This window comes from Lipotes vexillifer, unplaced genomic scaffold (genome assembly GCF_000442215.2).
Source record: "Lipotes vexillifer unplaced genomic scaffold, Lipotes_vexillifer_v1.1 scaffold343, whole genome shotgun sequence".
In the NCBI taxonomy this organism is placed as follows: domain Eukaryota; kingdom Metazoa; phylum Chordata; class Mammalia; order Artiodactyla; family Lipotidae; genus Lipotes; species Lipotes vexillifer.
The window spans coordinates 585,360-607,664 of NW_006777506.1; the positions used below are offsets into that span (position 1 = coordinate 585,360).

The following is a 22,305-nucleotide window of genomic DNA, read 5'->3' on the forward strand; positions in this document are numbered from 1 at the left end:
TTCCCGGGCCGCGGCACGAACCCATGTACCGCGCATCGGCAGGCGGACTCTCAAGCACTGCGCCACCAGGGAAGACCCAGCAACTCTTATTCTTAACTTGCAGGACAGTTCAGTTCATCTCTTAAGTTTCAGTCTCTCGCTCACTGAAGTTTGGTATTCTGTGTGCCTTTTTCCAGGCTAAAATTGTATTAGTCCTGTTGTTCTCTCTGAGCAAATATCTTGTATTTCCACAAGATACCAACTCTGTATATACTCAGCTTAATAACTGAGCTTTTGCTTCTCACCCTTATTCAAACCCCCAATTGAGCTCCTAACAGTGAAGCCTAAGTACTTTATTGGCCATTGTGCTAGTAAGTTAAAGAACCCATGATATGCACTTGAGTACATCCCTCTCTTTACGTACTCTACTTATTGCTCAATGTATCATCATTTTTAAGACTCTTAAGAAACTTCTGGTCTTATTAAGAAAACTGATGCTTCACAGCAATTGCTTTTTAACCTTCAGATAATTTATTTAATAGATCTCCTGTTAACAGGACCAAATTTGTGGCTTGGCCTTACTATTTGAGATTGATATATTGATTCATATGTTGGCATTTTCTCCTCTTTTTTCACTCAGTTAATTTACCCTGTATCTTAAGTCTCAATGAGAGACTCTTCAAATCCTTTTTTTTTTTTTTTTGCTGTACGCGGGCCTCTCACTGTCGTGGCCTCTCCTGTCATGGAGCACTAGCTCCGGACGCACAGCCCCAGCAGTCATGGCTCAAGGGCCCAGCCGCTCCGCGGCACGTGGGATCCTCCTGGACCAGGGCATGAACCTGCGTCCCCTGCATCGGCAGACAGACTCCCAACCACTGCGCCACCAGGGAAGCCCCAAATCCTTTTTTGAAACAAAGTAGGGTACAAAAAATTGACTGATAAATACTACAGAGACCGTGTTTTCTGTGACTCATAGTCTTCTAAAGGCAACTCTGGAATTACAGTAATGTCCTAGAGGGACTTTTTCCTTTGCCTACTTCAGTTTTAAGTTAAGAATTCTGAGATCTGGAGGGATTATAGGGTGTACACCTAATATACTAAGCACTAATTATATTCCCAAATCCAGGTCTTTTCCTAAAATATGATTATGTAAGGAATTCTAAAACACTGAAAATGGTAAAGTATTTAAGACATACTAGAAGCCAAAAATCAAAACCCTATCCATCCTTGAAAATCACAATAAAAATTTATTGTGATTTATGCTGGAGTATAATCAATTGTTTTGTTAATTCAAACAGGTATTTTATAGTTTTGCTACTCTTTTAGGTATTTAGTATGTTTTGTGCATTATTACTATTGATTGCAAGATTATTACCAATATCATTTCTAAACTATTACAAAACCCATACTGGTTTAAAAAGAAAATAATTTATGCTGAGGCTATGCCATTTTCTCCTTCCCTCAAAAAAAAAAAATTACCTTTTAAATGTGGATAAACAGAACTGTTCACTGAGCACTATTTTTTTCTTTATGAAACCTTCTTATATTCAAAACATACTTAAAGAACATAATTTTGGCTACCAAACTACCTGTTTGGCATCAATGGTAATATAGGTAAACTCTGACCCAAAGTATTCCCACATATTATTGCATTAAGCATGTTACATAGGAATTGAGAAGTGATTTCAAGGATTTTACACTGACTCCCCCCACTAAAATTTTATTTCCTTGTGCTAAATAAATAGAACATATACAGATCTATTTTAAAAATATTCATCATATTAGGCAAATTCAAATCTGCCAACCCAGTTTTAGCCCAGAACCAAACCAATGATAGGAACTACACAGCCACCAGGCAAACTGATTTCCTTTCTTGTTGGTTCTCTGTGGGGATAGATGAGTGAAATAAGGTGTCAAAGACCCAGCGGAACATTTGTAAAAAAAATACCTAATTTTCTTCTCACCCAGGTTAGCCAGTGGATAGTCATGTTGTCCCAGTTGGCTCATTAGATTCCTGTTTGCCTCTTTGTCTTCCCAGAGAAAACAAAACCAAAAAACCCCCTTTACATCAGTCCTTATTTCAGATATAAGATGCCAGTTAACTATTTTCCCACAAATACCTTAAGCTCATTTTTACTGGAAAAAAAAATTTCCCCCAAAAACTTTTAGTAATGAATGAGTACACAACAACATTTGGATAGTAATCCCATGGTGCAAGGATTTCCTGCAAAGTACCTTTAATATGTTTGCATCAGCAGCAAGCATTAGGATGTTCTAATTTTGGCACCGTAAGTTATATGTGTAGCATTACACATTAGATACCAAGTCACCACCCCAACCAGTATTTATCCATATGAATAGGAAAACTGAACAAAAACATAGTTCTGATAAAGGCTGCATTCATAAACCCAATACAGTTTAAGGTATTTTTTTTTTTTTTTACAATCAAGGGCTGCCATTTAGGATTTTTTTTAATGATAAATAAAAAATAGGAATTATTTAGAAGATAAAATACTTCACTGTTCTTTACTGTTATTAATATAATATTGAGTGTTTTGCTATATAAAATATACTCCCAAGAAGTCAAAGTATTTAAAAACAGTGTTATCAAATAAAAATCACAGCCATGTTACTGTTCAGCAACTCCATTCCAATAAACATTGGTATTGCATTCTCAAAAAAAAAAAAAAAAAAATTGTAGCTGAGGCAAGAGCTCTCTGAAGCTTGCATTCTGGGCGTGTAAAACACCTCACTGCATACTTTTAAGACTGTCACTCTGCTTCAGTAATTTGAACCTGCCACATTTTACTTCAACAAGTAAAGCACTCTGCTGAGAATACAAAAATTTATAAAAAGGCCATCATAAAAGATTAAACCTCAGTAGGCATGTAAGCTTTTTTTTAATAAAAACAAAAAGTCATTGTCATCTAGTTAAATAAGTCTCTTTGTTATAGAATGTTCCAGTTATTGAAAAAGGGACCTTAAAAAACCCAACTGCCTATATCTTAAAACCCTACCTCTCTTGCCCCATAATACACACATTTGAGGGAAGAGTCATTTAATGTGCAAATTGGCAAACAAATGTGGAGGAGGGGACTTCTTGAAATGATGTGCCCAATCAATTCTTGGTTTATTCTTTTACAATATCAACTTCCAAAAAACTAAAATAACGAAAGTAGCCCTAAAAATACACAAAACAGACCTTCATCTTTGCATTCCTTTCCCAATAAACACAAAAAGTATGTACAGCGTGTTTAATAATATGCAATATGCAAAAGCTTTGTGTTGCTGTTAGCAACATCTATACCCACCCACCCTCCTTATTCACAAGTGTACCTCTACCTAACACAATTACATCACTAAGCCTGTTAGTTTGAAAGGGTCTTCAATTTGTTAAAACTGGAAAATCTTGGTATAGGGGCTCCACTCATTTGACTCAAGGTTATAGACTTCCACCGTATTCAGAAACTCATTGCCATCAAATCCTCCCACTGCATAAATAGTGTTCCCTACAGTTGCAATCCCAGCATTGCTCCTTGGTGAAGTCATGTTTCCCATCATCTTCCATTCATTTCTAATTGGATCATACATCTCCACACAACTGATGGCATGAGAACCATCAAAGCCACCACCTACAAACAGTTTTCCTAAAAGAGAAAAGAGACAAGGTTAATCTAGAGAGGCTAAGAAAGAAACCCTTAAATTGATCTTTTGCTAAAACAGTGGTTCTTGGTAGAAAAGCCTGTTCATTCTGTCAGAAAGTATTTATCGAATGCCTACTAATGTGGCAAGCACTCCCTAGAAGCTGAGGATACAAATGGAATAGAGTTGAAAAGAACCCATTTATATGTGTAAGTCAGGCAATTTAAAGGAAGGGGAGGCACCATCTAACTACAGTGCAATTCTCACAACAATTCTATGTGGTTGTTTCTATTACTGCCATTTCACAGATGAAGATATAATAAACAAAGAAGGACAACTTGCCTAGAGATGCAACTAGTAAGTGGCAAACCAGAGTAGTTCTGTGCACTGGAAGTTTTGTTATTAGTCCAGTGCATAACAACTAAGATTCAAAGTAAGTTATAGGAAAGCAGGTTTCATATAACTGAACATTTTCTAGAGCTCTCCAACTATATAAAATGATTTTGGCATGGAAATTTCTTCTTGGAAACAGACTGAACTATGACTATTTTCAAATATACATGCAGGGCAGTTAATAGTTAAATTATTTTCAGACAAATAAAATGTTAGCATTAAATATTCTCTGGAGCTTAAGGAAAAATCTTATTAGTGATTCTCGAATTCATTATTTTCTCATCTGATTGTCACTTAGCCTACCTGCATCCATGTACTTACCCATAAAAGAACCGGCAAGGCTCATAGTAGGCCAGGGGTTGCAGGCCAGTAGGCTACTTACTGGTGTGCCTACACACTTAGGCTCTTGCCAGTTGAGCCACAAGCTTTGTTCTAAAAACAATTCTAACTGAACTCATTACTGTAATTATGTAATTAAACATTATGTAAATCCATAAAATGGATGTGAAAACCGTGTCTACATATGATGATTTGCAAACACTTGTTAAAAATAATCTAAAAATATTGCTTCCAATTAGGCATGGAGTAGACAATTAGAAAAGACTAGATTTAGAGGATTTCCATTTCTTTTGTTTTACAAATCAAAATTTTTAAAATTCTTGCTCTAAAGAAACAAACTCAAATTCCAAGATGATGCATTATGAGTATGATTTATGGAAGAAGATGAATTAATATGTTATATATCCAGTACTGAGTGATTAGAAAAGACATTTCTAAAAGACAAACCACCAATCCCCACTGCGTCAGAAAAGAAGGCTAGTTCTGAATTCTTAATTATACAAGTGGATAGTTATCACTGACGTTCTCTTGGAATTTTAGAACAAACTCTTGCTACTACCTACTCCTCAGCTCTCCAAATCCCAACACTCACCGCCGAGAACAGCCACTCCAGCTCCTCGCCTAGCCACATTCATGGATGCAATTAAAGTCCAGGTGTTATTTTCAGGATTATAACGTTCTACTGTGTTCAGACAATTCCAAGACTCTGCGCCTCCAATTATGTACAAATAACCACCAAGCTCACAGACTGCAGACTGGTGTCTACCTATAAAATCAAGTCAAACCAAAATTATTATTCTACCTCCCCAAACTATAAGTGTGCACTACACATACCCTTGATTCAGAGGTCTTTAAAAAAAAAAAGAAAAAAAACAATTAAAAAAAAAAATCAACTTACGAATGTTAAGAGGAGCACAGCTTGTCCATGACTTTGTTATAGGATCAAATACATCACAATTTTTCAGTCCTTTTTGACCATATGGATCTGAGCCACCAACGATGTATAATTTCCCATTCAGAGCACACACTCCTATATGAGTATAAAATAAGGTTATAAATTGATAACTTAATTATCATACTTAAATAGTGATGATCTCAGCAGAAAAGTATTACCTGCATTACAACGATTAGTTCTCAATTCTGGAATAGGAGTCCAGTCATCTATGTTTGGATCATACATCTCTCCACATCTCAGGTCATCTGAGTGGCCATTTGATCCACCCACCACATAGAGCTGGCCCTATGCCAAAAGCGAGAGATTAGTATTTCCACCATTCTCAAGTTTTTAGAAAAAGCTAAATGTGGGCTGCTTCTTCCTGCAATATAATGCACTTACCATGAGTACGGCCATTTGAAATCGGGCTCTTGGTGTCCTCATGGGAGCAAGAAAGGACCAATGATCTGTATGTGGATCATAGCACTCAACTGTTCGAAGACACTCCTCTCTGTTATAGCCACCTGGTACAAGAACCACAAAGAGTTATGTTTAAAGTATTAAACTGGACCAGCCTTTCTGGTCTAGAATGGTTTAAGTAATCTGTACAAATGAGAAAAAGAATCTTTGTCCACACACTTAATAAGGCCACATTAGTTAATGTTTTAACTAAGTGCCTGTAACAGCTGAATGACAAAATTATGAGTGTAAGTAAATTGCTTAGTCTTGACTTGAAAATTAGGAGGGAACAATTACCCACGTCATAGGTTTTTAACAATTAGAGAAAGACATTACTTGAAGGCTAGGCAATACTATAGTATTGACTTTTTATTTCTGTCTTCTTAGAATGTGGTAAAGTGGAATGCCACAGAAGGCATATTAAATAAACCCTGTCTTCCAAAGTTTGCATGTCACAAGCAAGCATAAACGTCCACTTATAGAGGCTTAGCCAGTTGAAGGTTTCTTGTAAGTCACTCATCCTTCTATTCTTACCTGCAGCTATGAGTTTGCCATTCATCTCTGCTGTCCCCAGACCAGATCGTGCATACTGCATAGGAGACATGGGCTTTTCTATTAACTCATCTGGTTGCATCTCAAAGCTTAAACTTTTAATGAGTTTTGGAGTACTTGTTGGTGAGCTCTGTGGGCTGTTTCGCCCATGAAGGAAAATGACACAGAAAATACCATCCAGCACAGCCAGGCACAAGTAAGTGTTATCTGTAAGCACAAGAGTTCCATGTTTAAAGATGCAATTTTTATTAGTTTTGGTTGCTGTGTGATCCTGAATTGGACTCCAGATTCCAGACAGGGGATGACCTGCTACTCTTTCCAAATTTAGTTGCTTCTGAGTTTTTTCCTCAATCACTTTAGAAGTATTATATGGTTCCACTTAAAACTCCTTCTTAAAAAAGAAATAAATTGAAGGCAATCTGACAAGTGTAATACACTTACTTGAAGTCTTTTCCGAAGCAACGATTTTCCACTCGTGCTTAGGGCTTTGTATTGTAGCATTTGGAGAAGACAGACATCCAATGGAACTGCTACTTATCTGCTTATGGCCATTCTCACGTGGTGGCTTTTTCTGCAAAATCAAAAGGCAGCTACAGAAACCTAGCCAAAGACCATACCTGGTGTACCTTTGCTCCTGAGCTATTCCACAACACTGAGAAAACCCTCAGTACCCTCCACTTATGCATGACATTTATAGCACACTTAGGTTTAACACAAAACAACACTTTCTGACTGACACACATCACTGGCATTCTTCCATCTCCACTTAATAAGGAAACAACTACACCTACCCTGGTCAAGAAAAAGTTCAAGTTCAACAATTAAAAAAACATGTTGTAGGTCAAGTATCAGAATAGTCAAGAGAGGAAAAAGCGGAACCTCCTCCTTCATAATCCACATAGTCTTTATATTAAGTATAGAATCTTCCAAAATGTTATAAATCTAAAACAGCATGAATTAACTGAGAGAATACATTTAACCCACTATCTCCATGAAACTGTGAAACTTAACTAAATCATATGTACTGGTATCCTTCATATTAGCAGACATATATCCATCCAATCTCTCTGAGTTATTTTACAGGAAAAAAAAGTGGCAATTACAAGAAATATTTACAAGTATATTTCTTTAGGATTACCTTAAAGGTATTATAGAGTGGTTTTCGAGACAAGTAAAACTACATCAAAACACAGAAGTAAAAATGGTAATCAGAAATTAATGAAGCAATAATACTAAAAGAACCAAATATTTTTAAAGGAATACATGAGAACATAAAAGAGGGAGAAATGGGCAAAGCTGCAAATTTTCAAATGACTGTAAGAAGATTACATTGTACCCTCGTGTATGAGTTCTCTTTGATGGTTTTCTTCCAATTACTTTAGCTCTTGACACTTCCAAAGGATATGATCACATGTCATTAGAAGAGTCAAGATTACCCTGGTAGGAACTGCCTGCTGAATGAATAGGTACCACCTTCAGTACCTGGCCAAGTTTGCTCATCCACTTATTTTGATCCCCAGGGCCACAGCCTCATGGGTAGACAGAATCTCTAATGGAAATTTGTTTCGAGTGGAAGAAAAAGGCCATGAAACAAGAGAGAAAAAGATTTTGGTAGCTACTTGAAGCTGTGAAAAAACTATCAAGTTTGGTGTAAGCAATTCAGCAAATGTGGTTATAGCTTAAGTAGGCTATTTTGAGGAAAGGCAGAGAATGTACCATGCTAATGGTTATAATTACATTCCATTTAGACATTCATTATGTACCTAGGTGTTATTAGGCACTTTATTCACACAGTCACTTTTAATCCAGTAAGGGCAATATATCTCTCCATTTTATAGGTAAAAATACTGAAAATAAGACAGAAAATATGCATTGCCTAAGGCAATGCAAGAAAAATAAGGATTAGGAATTCTGAGTATAAAGCCACTCTTTTATACTATGATAGTCTGGTGTGTCCTGTGCTACTAGGAATTACAAGGTACATAAAACCCTATCCCAATCTGTGGGAAGAAGGGATCCAAAGTAACACAAGTTGATGATACTTGATTAAGAGCTTTCACTGTAGTAAGAAAACTGTTCTAATGTATGGCTTTAATTGAGAGAAAATCAAATGTGAAAAAAAAGCACAGTAACAATGAAGACTACTTGGTGTTTTGTAACTAACCAGCCTTAATGCTGGTTAACTCTTTTATGTTCCTTCCACTTTCAAACCTAATTCTTTACTCTCCTTTATTTTCAAACTTTACCCTATCAACTCCTCCCACTCAGCCCACCCACTGGCCCACACTTTCTTTGCCTCTGACCTCCCCAAGGCGTGGTCCCTGGTAGCTCTTTCTCAGCCACCATCATTTCTGAAGCTAAGCGTTTCTTAACCTTAATACTCTCTGGAAATTATACCCACTAAAGGTTACAAAGTGGCTTCCTAAAACCAATGTAGAAGAGATATCCCTAATCTTCTTTTACATGACCTCCCAGAGGATGATTTGACACAGTTAACAATCCAGTCCTCCTTCAAACTTTCTTCTCCTATGTTAGCTAGCTTGTACAACACAATTTGATTCCAATGGCGACTTCTCAACTTTTTCTCTTCCTGAAGCTTAGTGTGTTTCCTCATCCTTTTTACTTCATCATCTCTATTCATGGCACTTCCCTGGAATAAGTCACACAGGTCAGAGTCCTACTCACCCTCAAATTCTTCGTTTCCTTAATTTTCCTAATCTAAACAATCACTAAAGACCTTTGTAACTATAAATGTCTAGAGTCCACCCTTTCCCCTTCTCGTCCTTAGATCAAGCCCTCATCTTTTCACTTGAACTACTGCTTGTAATAGTCTACAAATTGGTCTCACAAGCTTTTATCTACCCTCTGTACCTGGTCATAAAAATAGAAGGGTTCGATGCATTTAGTAAAGTAAAACAAACAAACAAACAAAAAAAACCCTCAAATGAGCTAGAATCCCACGACCCAGAGACTGCCACCTGATAGTTAACTATCTGTCTAAAATATGATAATGAACATATAGATCTCTGCTGTATGGAAATACCATAATTTAACCAATCCCCCTATTGCTAGACTCTTGTCCAGTTTTTCACTATTATTAAAGTTGTGAAATATATCTGTTCAGATCACTCTACTCCCTTGTCTAAAATTCTTTGAAAGTCCCACACTACTTGTAGAATAAAGTATAATCCCCGATCAGATGTTATTTACCTACTCTCATAGTCATGTGACCTGCAATTCCAACAGTATCCTCCTTTCACAGGTATCCTTTGCTATCTGACACACCTCTATCTGCTATGCAAACTCTTCCACATCCTCAGATGGCTCAAATGTTGCCTCCTTTGTGAAATTTCCCTAGTTTTTCTCCTTTTGGTTCCACCCTCCCCTTAATGTCTTCGGTAGGTAATTCATATAAATCTGTTCTGTTTTACCTACTCCTGTAAGGTCCCGGAAGCAGAAACTGTCTCTTACACATTTTTGGGCCCTCTTACCTAACATCACGGCCTGCCACTTATCAGGCACTCAACCACTCACTGCTTGTTGAAAGAGTACTTTAAAAAACCATTAAATTACAGTTTAGAGATGTTTAGAGATAAGAGGGAAAATATCCTCAGTGTTCAAAATGCACAAACATGAACAAAATTCTCAACTAACTCAGCCCCAAAAGCTTTTTGTGAAAATAAAAATATTCAGCCAGTATTGACACAGAACACCTGATAGTATCACCATACACATTATTTGAGTCTATCATTTACCTTCTAATTATTAAAGGAAAACACCCATTAACTTGGGTCGACTCAGCCTACTTTATAGTTATCCCTCACAAATACAATGTTGAGCTAAAGGCCAAACAAAAAGAATACATATTGTATAACCATTTACATAAATTTCAAACACAGACAAACTAATCTAATGCTTCAGAAGTTGGGATATAATGGCTTCCTTTGGGGTAGTGTAGGGCAGTGACTGGGAAGGGGGCAAGAGGAAGGCTTCCAGAATGCTAGAAGTCTCTTCTTGACCCAGGTAGTGTTTAAACCAGTGGGTTCACTCTGTGACATTTATGATTTGTATTCTTTACAAATTCTTTATTTATCCATAAACTGAAAAAGTTTATACCTGAGATTTTTTTTTAAAAACTGGGTCTAACAGTCAGCCCCATTACAAACAACTATTTTTTATAATCTGACCAAAATAACAATTTCTATTTTGCTTCATCTTATTGGCCCTTTTTCTTACTACTTATAAATCCTATTTGATTGAGAAAAAAATCTTAAGTGGGGTTTCCTACTTTGTTCTGTTAGTTTCTTTTTATGTGGCAAAAATGGTAGTAATGGTATGAAAGGTATGCTTGTTTTCTCCCACAAGTGTTTCTGTGCAGTCATACCAATGAAGGTCTTCCACTTTCCTTTATTAAAGGAAAATTTCAGTATACTATAAAATGCTCTAATCAAATTTTAACCTGAGGTTACCTCAGATGTGCAATGTGTACCTGCACAAACTGAATGTGGTCATCATCACTGCCAAACACCTCAGCCTGTCCAGCTAGTAGGTTCCCATCAAGCAGCTTGTGATCAGCTGAGTAGTACAAGGTTTGAACCTGCAAAACAGCAACAGAACACCCATGTGGCTACTGTCTCCATGGCTACTCCACTAGTATGCAGATCACACAAACGCCTCAAGGTAACCTCCAGTGTGCTTCTTGAGCTTCTTGACATCTTACTCTGGCAGGATCCCAAAGTAAAGAAAATACATGTCATGGTGGTAAAAATTTAAAAAATAAAAATAAGATACAGAATCTTCTAATACTGGCTGAAGAGTCCTTGGCTTGGTTGGCTTGAAAGAAATCTTCATTTTTTCATCGGTTCTATGATACAGCATTAAGAAAAAAAGGCACTAGTACAATATATAGGCTCTTAAAGAATATACATATTTATAATAAAATACTGAATATGGTTTACACCTTTGAAGAGTAAGTGGTCTAATGTGCATAAACATATTTCCGTCCTGCACAAGCAATGTCAAGAAAAACAGATAAAAAACAAGTGCAAAAATTCAAGCAAGCTACAGAGACACACCTCCCTTAACAGATGCAAACATATGGCTAATGCATCTGATTTTCAAGTGGGAAACCATATAGAATTTAAAAATCACCTGTTAGCCTTTTTAGAGCGTAATGATAACTGTATTTTTAAAGGCCTAACAGGTTTGGTAAGCCTTTAGTGAATCTGAAAGGCTTAAGTGGAGGGATAAACTCAAGGTCACTCCACTGTTCCATCTGCATGTTTAATTCCCACCATTTCTCCGTCAATTTTTTCTTGTGTATTTTTCAAAAAGTAGCCCAAGTTAAGTGAGTGATTATATGTATGAACAACACCATTGAAAAACACAAAGCTTTAAAGATAAGAATCCTGTAAAGGAGTAAACACCATTAAATCATCATCGTTCTCTGCCCACAGCGGATTTTTCTTAGGAGAACTGGGGCAGGACTGCTGCTTCTTTACGTGTCAATACACTTGAGGATTCTTCTTGTTTCTTCAGTCTTGGGTATCCTAGTTTTGTTAATAAACCTATGGGGAGATAAATCAATGGGGAGGAACAACCATTAGAAGCTTTTACCTACTTGTCAATTTAAAGCAAAAACCTGTGAAGAAAAATTAAGAATCTACAGAAAATTTCAGTACCACCTCCCATTTCTAAAGCAAATTACATGCTACTTTAAAGAAAGTTAACAGCACATAATAAGCAAAGAAATAAAAAAAGAAAAGCAGAAGACCAAACTGAACAGTTCATTCAGCTCACCTGGACACCCCCCCTGTTTCTCAGCTTAGGGGTACCTATAGCAAAATTTAAATTCTTTAGGGTCATGGTTATAAAATAAAAGTGAAAGGGAATCCTTCATGTTATAGCAAAATAATTTTTAAGAATTGTTGAATCCCATTTACTTTAAAACTAACCTCTTCCATCAGCTCTTCCAGACTGTCTCCATTCTCCCAGATGCTACGCTGCACCCAGTTGATTACCTTTGTGTACAATTTGCCATTGCTGGGCAAGCAAACATTATCTTCAAGCATTACCTCCAACTAGAGTTGGGAAAAAACAAAGACACATGGATCAGTGCTGAGCCTCTAATTCTCAATTTCATAATTAAGAGGTCATAGATGCCCAACTGCACTCCATACGCTTACTCTCATTTTTAAGGAAACCAGTAGCCAAAAAAGAGAAGAAAAAGAAAAGAAAGTAAACAAACTGGTAGGCAGAAAACCATTACACTGCTAAAAATAACCGTATGGTTTCAATGTATTGTCTTTTTCATAAACATTACTCACTTGCTTGAAACATGGAGAAAGATTACATTCCTGGAACTAAGTAGTATGTATCTCTTTATTTAACCTTTACATCTTTCATCTTTATAGATTTTACCTTTAGCCGTGGAAGTTTAAGAAACTCTTCCTCTTCTGAAATTTGTAACAAATGCTCCTGAATATAAGCATCAACCTTATTCAACAAACGGGAGTCTCCCATACAACTTGCAAAATTTCGGTAAGAGATGCAGCTGGTAATATCCATTCTAGATAGTAAATAATCACCACAAACCTTGGAAAAGAAATACACGAGTGCCAACATTTACATACATTTTATTTAACAAATATTTAATACTCAGTGTGTAAGTACTATGTGAATATATAAAGATTAACCCAAAATCACTGCCTTACAACAAGTTTAACAGTAGGAAGAATACATGTATACAAACAATAAACATCAAAGAATGCCACTCAAATATATAAGAAAAAATGAAACAAACTGAAATGCTATGAAAATGCACATGAAATGTTCGGACAAGTATTTCCAACTAGAATGATAGATAAGGCTTCATAAAGGCAGTAATCTGAATGGGGCTCTACAGGGGAGATGACGCTGAATGCACACAGAAACTACGGAAGATGCTGCAACAATTTAGTTTGCCCAGAACAAAAGACAGTCAGAAAATAGTTTTGGAAGAATAGCAACTATATTAAGGAGAGCCTGGAATTCTAACCGGAGGGAATTCCTCCGGCTATGACCACAAAAGGATTTTTAAGCAGAGTAAGGGGCTTAGCAAACTTCTTCTCAAAGGGCCAGACAGTAAGTTTTTAGGCTTGTGGGCCGTACTTTCTCACAACTACTCAACTCTGTCACAGCAGGTGGAAAGCAGCCATAGACCGTATGTAAATGAAGGCTATGTTACAATAAGATGTTATAAAAGCAGGCAGCTGGCCTCAGGCCTGCAGTTTTCTGACTCCCACATTAGAGGATTAAATGCCTTTTTTCCTGTAAATTATTAAGCACTTCTCAGTGGCATGAAATTCTAGAAAGAACACTTCTAAAGAACAACCGAGAAGTGAAGAAGAACGGAGAATTAAGGATATGAGTTATATGATTAACTGAGAAAATCAAGACTTACCCTGCCAGAGGAGACTACTGAAAGAGCAAGATTGTAGCTTGAATTATCTGAGAGAAGTCTGACCCTGCTGTGTTACATTGGCTAAACAGTTAAAATTACATACATATTCAGTTCTCTAGGGGAAAAAAAGGGACATTTTCAAGTTCTTGAGTCCAACAGATGTCTTATAACAAATTGTACACACTAATCATATAAAATAAGACCCCCTAGTAACAGTACTCCTTGTATATTACTTCTGTTACTCTACCTGCTTTACTCGGTCCATCTTCAGCTTTTTTGCTGCAGAATAAACGTCTTTGACTAATTCCTTATCGGCTTTCAACCTATTAGAAAAAAGGTTCTTTATCATTTACCATACCAAGGCCTTGAAACACAGATACTTAATTTAAATAAATTTAGAGGGACTTGGAATTTCATTCCCTAGTTATATGATGTACTTCAGAGAACTTACTGAGCAGTGTAGGCATAATTCAACAAGACTTCAACAGCTTCCGGATTGAGATCATCAAACTTAACATGAGAAACTCGGTGAGGATCACTATCATTATTAAAGATTTCAAATAAATAGGGGCTGCAGCAAGCCAGGACTGCTCTGTGTGCTAACATCTCATGGCCACAGACCTGCAAAGTGAGGAATTAACATTAGAAGTATTGTGGACTATGTATTTCTCTAGCTAATTACTACATCGTATCCTTCATCTTACATTTCTGGGTAAATCATTCTTTTTTAAACTTTTTTCATTAAATGCCTCCTGTGAAAAACAAAACAAGCCAATCCAAGAACATATGGTTTTTAGTAATGAAAGATCAATTCTGTAAGTTTTCAATTACATTTTAAATACCTGAAGTCGAACATCACAGAACTGGCCACTTTTCCTCAGGGCATTTAATTTGGCAACAGAAGACTCAATGAAATTTTCGTCTTCAAACATTAAATATCCATTGGGAATCATTTTTCCTTATAATTTGGCTAAAGGGCAGAAAGAAAGAAAGAATGGTGATTTTTATAACATTTTAAAGAGTAATGCAGTATTTTTAATTTTCAAATTTCATCCTATCAACAACACATACAAATTTTATCGTACAAAAACACTGTTAAAACACCACTGGCACTGAACTTAGTCTAAGCCTTTGTACCCCTATACTTTGGTCCTAAGTCTTTTCAAGGATTCATACAGTAGTGTCATGGTGCCCCAGCAATTTTGGCCAGGTTTCTATTCCTATTAGTACACTCATTGTGAAGGGGGAAAAAAATGTAAACCCAGCCCTGCCCAAACCCATATAACAAGCAACTGAAAAGCCTGGAAGGATGTGAAGTGGTCAGCACATATAGATTCCTTGGTTGGGGCTGCAGTCATTCCTTTACTCACTGATATATATGACTAACTTACATTCTGTTCCCTTTGTTCTACTCAATATTCTGTGATAACCTATGTGAGAAAAGAAGCTAAAAAAGAATCAATATATGTATAACTGTATATGTATATGTATAACTGAATCACTTTGCTGTACACCTGAAACTAACACAACATTGTAAATCAACTATACACCAATAAAATAAAAATATTTTAAAAATTCTGTTCCCTTTGCAGGTTTCATATATTTTAAATCACTTATCTCATAAACATACAAGACAGAAATGTATGTTCTTTAAAAAATTTTCCATTTCACCATTTCTTGTGAACAAGTGACTAATGGCTACACAAAATGCATCATTAAAAAGTGGTAATAGAAGATTTCAGTTTGAAGTAACTGATTTATTTAAATTCAAAATAGTTTATAGAAAGGAAAATATAGGGAAAAATTTTTTTCTATGAATATTACTGACTTCGCCTTTTAAAACAATTATGAAAGGCTGTTAGTGTACTTGGCACAGTCTTCAGAAAAAAAAAAAATGTGTGCACTGGGCGCTGACTATCCACTTACCTACTATACTGGTGAGAAATGTATTTTCCAGGGTGTTTTAAATAATCAAGGACAAAGGAAACTCAGCGCTTTGTTGAGGTATGAAGACAGGTGGCTGAAGTGAAGGCAGAGGTGTCTGAAGCTCTAATGGTGATTCCAAAACTATCAGGCTTGAAAATGATGTAATCAAGTCCTTTAAAGCTATAGACACGAACTTCTTCTGTGATAATCATGCATCATAATCTGTAATAATGACAATTGTTGGATATTCAGAATGATCAAAGACTGCCAATGATCTAGGTAGATCAGATCATGCAAAGTCCTGATCTTGAAGACATTTTGAGGTAAATGGCACAATACAGAAAATAACACGAATGCAACTATACATAAGCATTTTCATTTAACCTGCAACCACTCAGGTGATTAAAAAAAATAAAATCCCTCCCCAGAAGGAACTAGTAACTTTTACCATTTAAGTGAGATACACAAGCACAAAATTAGAGGAAAATATAAATATTGGTTAATTCTAATATTCTTTACTATTAGATTCCAACTAATATACAAACATGTGTTCTGTCTGTGTTACCAGCCAGCAAGCAACCATCCTTATTCCCCGACATGTATACAATGTTACAGTCAAACCAGATATACTGTTTCCCAAAATGTGCTCTGTAGGTGCCCACCTCTGTAACTTCAAGTTTCCTTTTCTTGGAATACCCTTAACCCAACCTCTGCCCGCTGAAATCTTACCTCCAGAGCCCCTGCCAAATCCCTTCAGCTGAGTAGTTCCTCCCCATCCTCCAAATACTGAACCCTCTCTGAAAGTGTGTACGTGTGATCTTCCAGCTGGTCTGTTCTGGCTTATCTTCCTTGATTCAAGGCCTCTTGAAGGCAGAGCCTCTGTTTTCTTTATCTTTGTATCCTTCCCATCTCCCCCCACCAAAACAACTAGCCTAGAAACCTGAATATAAAGATGAGTAATTTGTTGAAATGAACTAAATAAACAAAAAGGAAAATATTAATGTCTGTGCTTTGTATGATTATTTTTCTCATATGCAGTAATAAACTACCAATGGAACAATTCTGGTTCAAATCAAATCTTCAGGGAAATCACATTCAGTCCTCCCCCCATTATCACATGTCATTAACTAAAAGTGTCAAAGTGAGATGGTACTTATTTTTTAATCATCTGAACTGCTATTACACCACTAATTCAGCAAACCAGAACTAAATAAGAAATTATTTGAAAGATGTGCATACTTTTTAAAATGGACATCTTCAAATTACCTGTATTTTCTTTATATATCAATCAAGCCCACAATTCTAAATCTAACAATTATGATAATGTGAATGGTCCCTTACCCCAGAACCCACTTGAAGGCTAGTCCAGTTCCATTTCAACAAACTATTGTATTAAGTGCAACACATGCACAATCTGTATTCCGTATGCCTTCACTGGTTTCTCCACAGCTTAGGTTTTATTTCAAGGAAACCTGAGTATTCTGACTCAGGTTGGAACTGTTGTCAATGCTTTATTCCTGCAATGAAAGTATTTCATACCTTTATGTAATATTGATTTCCTCTGCTCTACACTTGCATCCAGATTATTTAATTCAGCTTTTCTTAAGAAACCAGTTCTAACAAAACAAATGTTTTCCAAGTAACACACAATTCTATGGACAGAGAGAACACACTATCCAAAAGAAACCTTCAAACATTTTCAGCCAAGACCTAGCTCAAGTTGGGAAAATCTATGCAAGGGTGAACGGGGGGGACCCCTCCATGCAAGTTATGTTGGATATGATTAAAATGTATGCCCTCTGAAAAACCAAAAACAAAGGGAGATTTATAAGTATTTTAAACTTTGACCAGTTTTATTCAATATTTATTTGTAAACTAGCCTTGATCTTACCAAGAATAAAAATGGTGCCTATAAATATATAGACATACCTCGTTTTACTGCACTTCACTTTTCTGCTTCACAAATACTACCTTTTTTTTTCAAATTGAAGGTCTGTGGCAACCCTGAGTTGCCAGCTGATGGTCAGCATTTTTTAGCAATAAAGTATTTTGAAATTAAGGTATGTATGTTATTTTTAAAGACATAATGTTTTGGACACTTAACAGACTCCAGTAGAGTGTAAACATAACTTTTATGTGCACTGAGAAACCAAAAAATTGGCGTGACTCGCTTTACCACAGTGGCCCAGAACCAAACTCACAGTATCTCTGTGGGTGTATGTGATAAATTGAAAGTTCTACCTTAAATTTATTTTGGAAAACAACAAGAACAACAAAAACCTGGATGGTTAAAATCACTTCAGCCCTTTGGGAGAAAATACTGGAGAATTTTTGGAGCAACTCTTGCCATACAAATTTGTACAACATTATTAGTTCTGCAATAAAGTGAGTACTACTACATTAGTACTCGATGATTTTCTCGTACAGCAAGGTCTTAACATGAACCTCATCTCTTTAACATCTGCTGATCCGTATAACCCTACTTGATTTTAAAAGCTAGCCCAAGTCCACTCGACATTTAAGTTAATGCAACAAACTTTATCTAATTACCGTCCTCATATACTATATGCCCCTACTCTCACCCACACCCAAGTTGGAGGAGGTCACCTCAGCTTCTGCCTGCAAAACCATGTCTTTCAAAGTTCACATTCACTTTCACTAAAGTTAGTGTGGACAAATTGAGTTTTAAGCCATTCCAAAGAGTCACAGGTCTCAGTTTGGTCTATGAAACTCAAGCTCAATAACTGATGGAATAAAAATTTGGGGAGAATTTTTTATCTTTGAAAAGCCAAACCAAAAACCCCAACATCCCAGGCTTACATAAAATTATAAAATTTAGAATTTTATTTGAAATTTAAAAAACACATTCGACTAATCCACTTTTAAAATTAAAACTGAGATCAAATGCAATATATTCTGGTAAACAGTCATCAGTTTCTTCATATGGCCAGTGCAAGAAAAGGGATACAGATGACTTATAAATGAGTAATTAAACTGCTTTAGTAAAACCCAGAAGTTCACATGTTACCACAGCCCCCCAAAAGATCAGCTGAACCCAAATACAATTCAGTAAGCCTTATCAAGGAGCTGTAAAAAATGTAGGCACAATATGACCTGCCCCCAAATTCTTCTTGGGCCTTCAGTAAGAGCAAGATAAAATGTTATCAAACTTTCAAAGAATCCTTAAAACCTCAAGGCAAATTACAAGTATTTAAGTTTCAAGGCAATCTTCTGAGGGTAGCCGACTCACAAAATAGTAACTAACTCCATTTTTAAAGGACAGACTTTATAATACAGAGTCAATGAATCTTTTAAAAACCAGAAGTTATAGATTCCCAATGTCTGAAACGATCCATCTATATCAAAACTCGCCAAACTCACTCCATGCTTTTAACCTCATTATTCTGTAATTCTTACATCCCACAAACATTTATGGCTCCAAACATATGGCAGGCACTGTCTGGAATGGGATGCTCATAACACAATGGAGTTAACTCCATTTCCCAGCCTTGAACACTCCACCGACCAATCAGAAAGACAAACCAAGCAGTGAAAACAGTTCAAACAAAAGGGGGAAAAGGTATGAAAGCACACATATTCCAGAAACTGCAGCGATCTCTGTTTAAATAGACTGTAGTTTGCAGGATGCATATGGTAAGCAGTAGGAGAGGAAGTAAAAGAGATCAACATTAAGGTTTAAACAGAGCAGAATTTTTAGCACAGAGGTATAGGACACTAGCAGAAATATAGGGGATGGTCTGGAGGAATGGGTAAAACATGGATGCAGGGAAATTATTTATAACCCTTGCTTATCCTAACTAAGGTAATGAGGATATTTTAGAGTAGATATGTGGCATCAATATCAAAATTAGAATTCCAAAAAGCATAATAGAGACATTTTTAGTTTGCTGCATGCTTAAAGCCAGGAAGGAAAAGAGGAGTTTGCTTTGGGACATTATAAGGCTGAGGTACCTGTTGGGCATCCAGGTTGATACCAAAAGTGTAAGGATAGTGAGCGATGTATCGGTTTATAAATCATTTACAAGGCAGTAATTGAAGTTTACAAGTAAATATAATCATGTACTTTCTGTGGTTCTAACAAAAACTCAGAAATACTCCCTTATTCATTAATTCCTCCATTTACACTCTCTAGCACAAGGTAGGAGGCTCCCCAACCTTGTAGATTTGACTATACAATCATACTGTTGAAAAGTCAATGAAACGATTTTTAGGGGTATTTCATCTTAATATCAATGATTAAGACAGTTCCCCAAGAGGAAAACATTTTGCATTAAAAAAAAAAAACACAACACTTATTTGCGAAACACATTCAATTGCCACCTAAAATATCCTTCAATCAAGAAAAAACAAAACCCCACTCCAAAGTATTGGGGCGGCCAAAAAGTTCGTTCGGAGTTTTCTGTAACTTGTTACAGGAAAAACCCGTACGAACTTCTTGGCCAACCCAATAAGTAGCCAAAAAGACACTAATTTAAAACTAAAAACAAAACCTGGAACACTTTCTTTTGGGGGGAAAAGTCAGAAAAACAGACCTACAAATTAAGATAATTAAATTAATATTAACTAATGATAGCGATTTCATCTATTAGGAAAACAGAGGAAAAACCATTCTGGGTCTCCTTTAGGTCAGTGATGCTAGTCCAGTTTTACCTCTCACTACCAAACTACAGACATTTGACAAGTAGCCTGCCAGCTGTATTAAATTATAGTATTCTCAATCCAATTCTAAACAGTCAGTGTACACCTCATCTCCAGATATACAAAGAATAACTGCTCCTTCAGCATCTTTCAGACAGAAGTTTTGGCATGATTATGCCTAAAGCTACTCATCAGTATACTGTTATCCTTAAACAACCACCAGTGCTAGAATTATTAAAAGAAAATATGTCTCTGGTAGTCTAGTCCATGCTGTACTTGTTGAACTGTTTAGAGTAGTACTATGCTTACAGGGTTGTTATTTACTACTAGACAGAAGGTCACCACACGCAAGTTCTCAAAGAACAGCTTGATGCCAGGGTGTTCTAATCCTCCATGACTGACAACAGACATTAAGGAAACAAAAATAAACCCTTTAGGCCTCTGATTTCTACTTATCTAGTTTTTGAAACGTCAGCGGCCTCAAACAATAGATCTGTCTACTTTGTATTGGGGAAAAAGTAAATCTATTTCTAAAGTATTTGTGGTTCAAGTTTCCCTACGGTCGATCCTCAATCTGATACTGCCTACCTTCCTACCATCATGAGCTTACAACCAGAGGCCCTTTGCAAGATGCGCAGAAAGACGGAAAAAGAGCAAACCTCTCTGCCGATTTTCTTCGGCAAAAACAAAGTGGCGAGCGCCCCAGAGTGACTGGAGAGTCCTGCAGTCCCAGGCCTTCATCCCCGCGCGGCGGGGCGGGAGCCCACTCAGAAGGCTGGGAGGCAGAGCGCCCAGCGTCTGCACACCCCCGCCCGGGATTGGCCAGCCCCGCAGTCATTCAGCGCGACACGTCAGGGCAGCCGCTCCCTTCCTCCCTCCTCCCGCCCTCTTCTCCCCGCGCTAGGCAAGAAAAGCGGGCAACGTGGAGCGGGAACAAAGGACCCCGCGGCCCACGGCGATCAGGGGCGCGGTGCCACCGTACCCCAGGCCCGGGGTACCGATGGGGCCCTGGGCCAGCTCCCCGCCCACACTCGCCGGGTCCTGGGAAGGCTCACGGAAGAGAGTCCAGACCCCAGGCCGACCCCAACACTAGGCATCCGTTCTTGACAGCAGGAACGGAGATTCCCGCGCCCTCCTTCTGGGAGGTCATCCCTGGCCCGCGCGCGGCGTCTTGACCCAGGCCCCCGAGGACCCCTCGTGCAAAAACTTCTCGTTCCTCACGCCCTGCTTCCTCGACTCCAGCGCTCTCCGAGGCGGCCCGCGCCCGCCCTTGGCCGCTAACGCGATCCGGCAACCACAGCAGCACCGGGAGCGCGAGGGCCGCTCGGCTGCGGCTCCTCGCCCCCAGAGAGCGACGGCGGCAGTGGCCGCGGCTTGGGGCGTCCTCCTCCCGGCACCCGGCACCGCTCCGCGCCATTCCCCAGTTCGCAGTCTGGCTGCGCCCTCTTCCACCTCCACCGTCGACGGGACCAGCGCGTATTACCTGGTTCATCTCTGAAGAGATGGAAAAACTCATCTCTGGAGCTTCAAAGGGGAGCAGGAGGAAGCGGGCGGGAATCGGCCCAACGGAAAGCGTCTCGAGGCCACCGAGGATGGAGCGACCGAGCGGGGAGACGAGCGAACAGCCCGCAGAGGCTGCGAGGAAGGGGAGCGCACCGGAAATTCGCAGGGACTCGCTCGCTGGCTCGCTGGCACAGCGGCGCTGAAGCCGCAGGCGGCGAAACTGTGCCCGGCAGTTCCGAGAGACCGACCTCCACGCGCGTCCCGGAGACACTGCGCCCGCCGCAGCCGCCCGCTAGCGCCTCACCCCCTCGCACGTCACCACGTGCGCCGCTGCCGTAGCCGTCGCCAACGCCTCCCCAACGCTTCCGGCTGGAAAGCGTCGGCAAATGACTGGCGAGCACAGCAATATAGCGCTCGAGGCCCCGCCCACCGCTGGGCCCCCCCCCCCCCCCCTTCCCCCCCCCCCCCCCCCTTCGTT

General features: G+C 38.3%; 1 protein-coding gene across 1 annotated transcript; it reads right to left on the minus strand.

Moving 5' to 3' along the window:
- Positions 1-1,685: 1,685 nt before the first annotated feature.
- On the minus strand, positions 1,686-22,198 carry IVNS1ABP (influenza virus NS1A binding protein). Its single transcript, XM_007451143.1, has 15 exons — positions 21,808-22,198; positions 15,666-15,887; positions 14,582-14,709; positions 14,191-14,360; positions 13,987-14,062; positions 12,719-12,892; positions 12,253-12,378; positions 10,788-10,895; positions 6,740-6,869; positions 6,281-6,505; positions 5,690-5,811; positions 5,467-5,593; positions 5,252-5,383; positions 4,946-5,119; positions 1,686-3,626 (listed from the first exon to the last, which is right to left on the minus strand). Exons 3-15 carry the CDS (start codon positions 14,690-14,692, stop codon positions 3,373-3,375), a joined length of 1,929 nt encoding a protein of 642 aa, XP_007451205.1. The 5' UTR covers positions 14,693-14,709; positions 15,666-15,887; positions 21,808-22,198; the 3' UTR covers positions 1,686-3,372.
- Between the last annotated feature and the right edge of the window lie 107 nt (positions 22,199-22,305).

What these genes read in the sequence shown, in the direction of transcription:
- IVNS1ABP (XM_007451143.1), bottom strand. Translation starts at nt 14,692, where the DNA reads ATGATTCCCAATGGATATTTAATGTTTGAAGACGAAAATTTCATTGAG. An exon ending in AGATGGACCGAGTAAAGCAG is followed by an intron (nt 12,893 to 13,986) that starts GTAGAGTAACAG and finishes TTCTTTTCCAAG; the next exon opens with GTTTGTGGTGATTATTTACT. An exon ending in TTAAACTTCCACGGCTAAAG is followed by an intron (nt 12,379 to 12,718) that starts GTAAAATCTATA and finishes TCCCAACTCTAG; the next exon opens with TTGGAGGTAATGCTTGAAGA.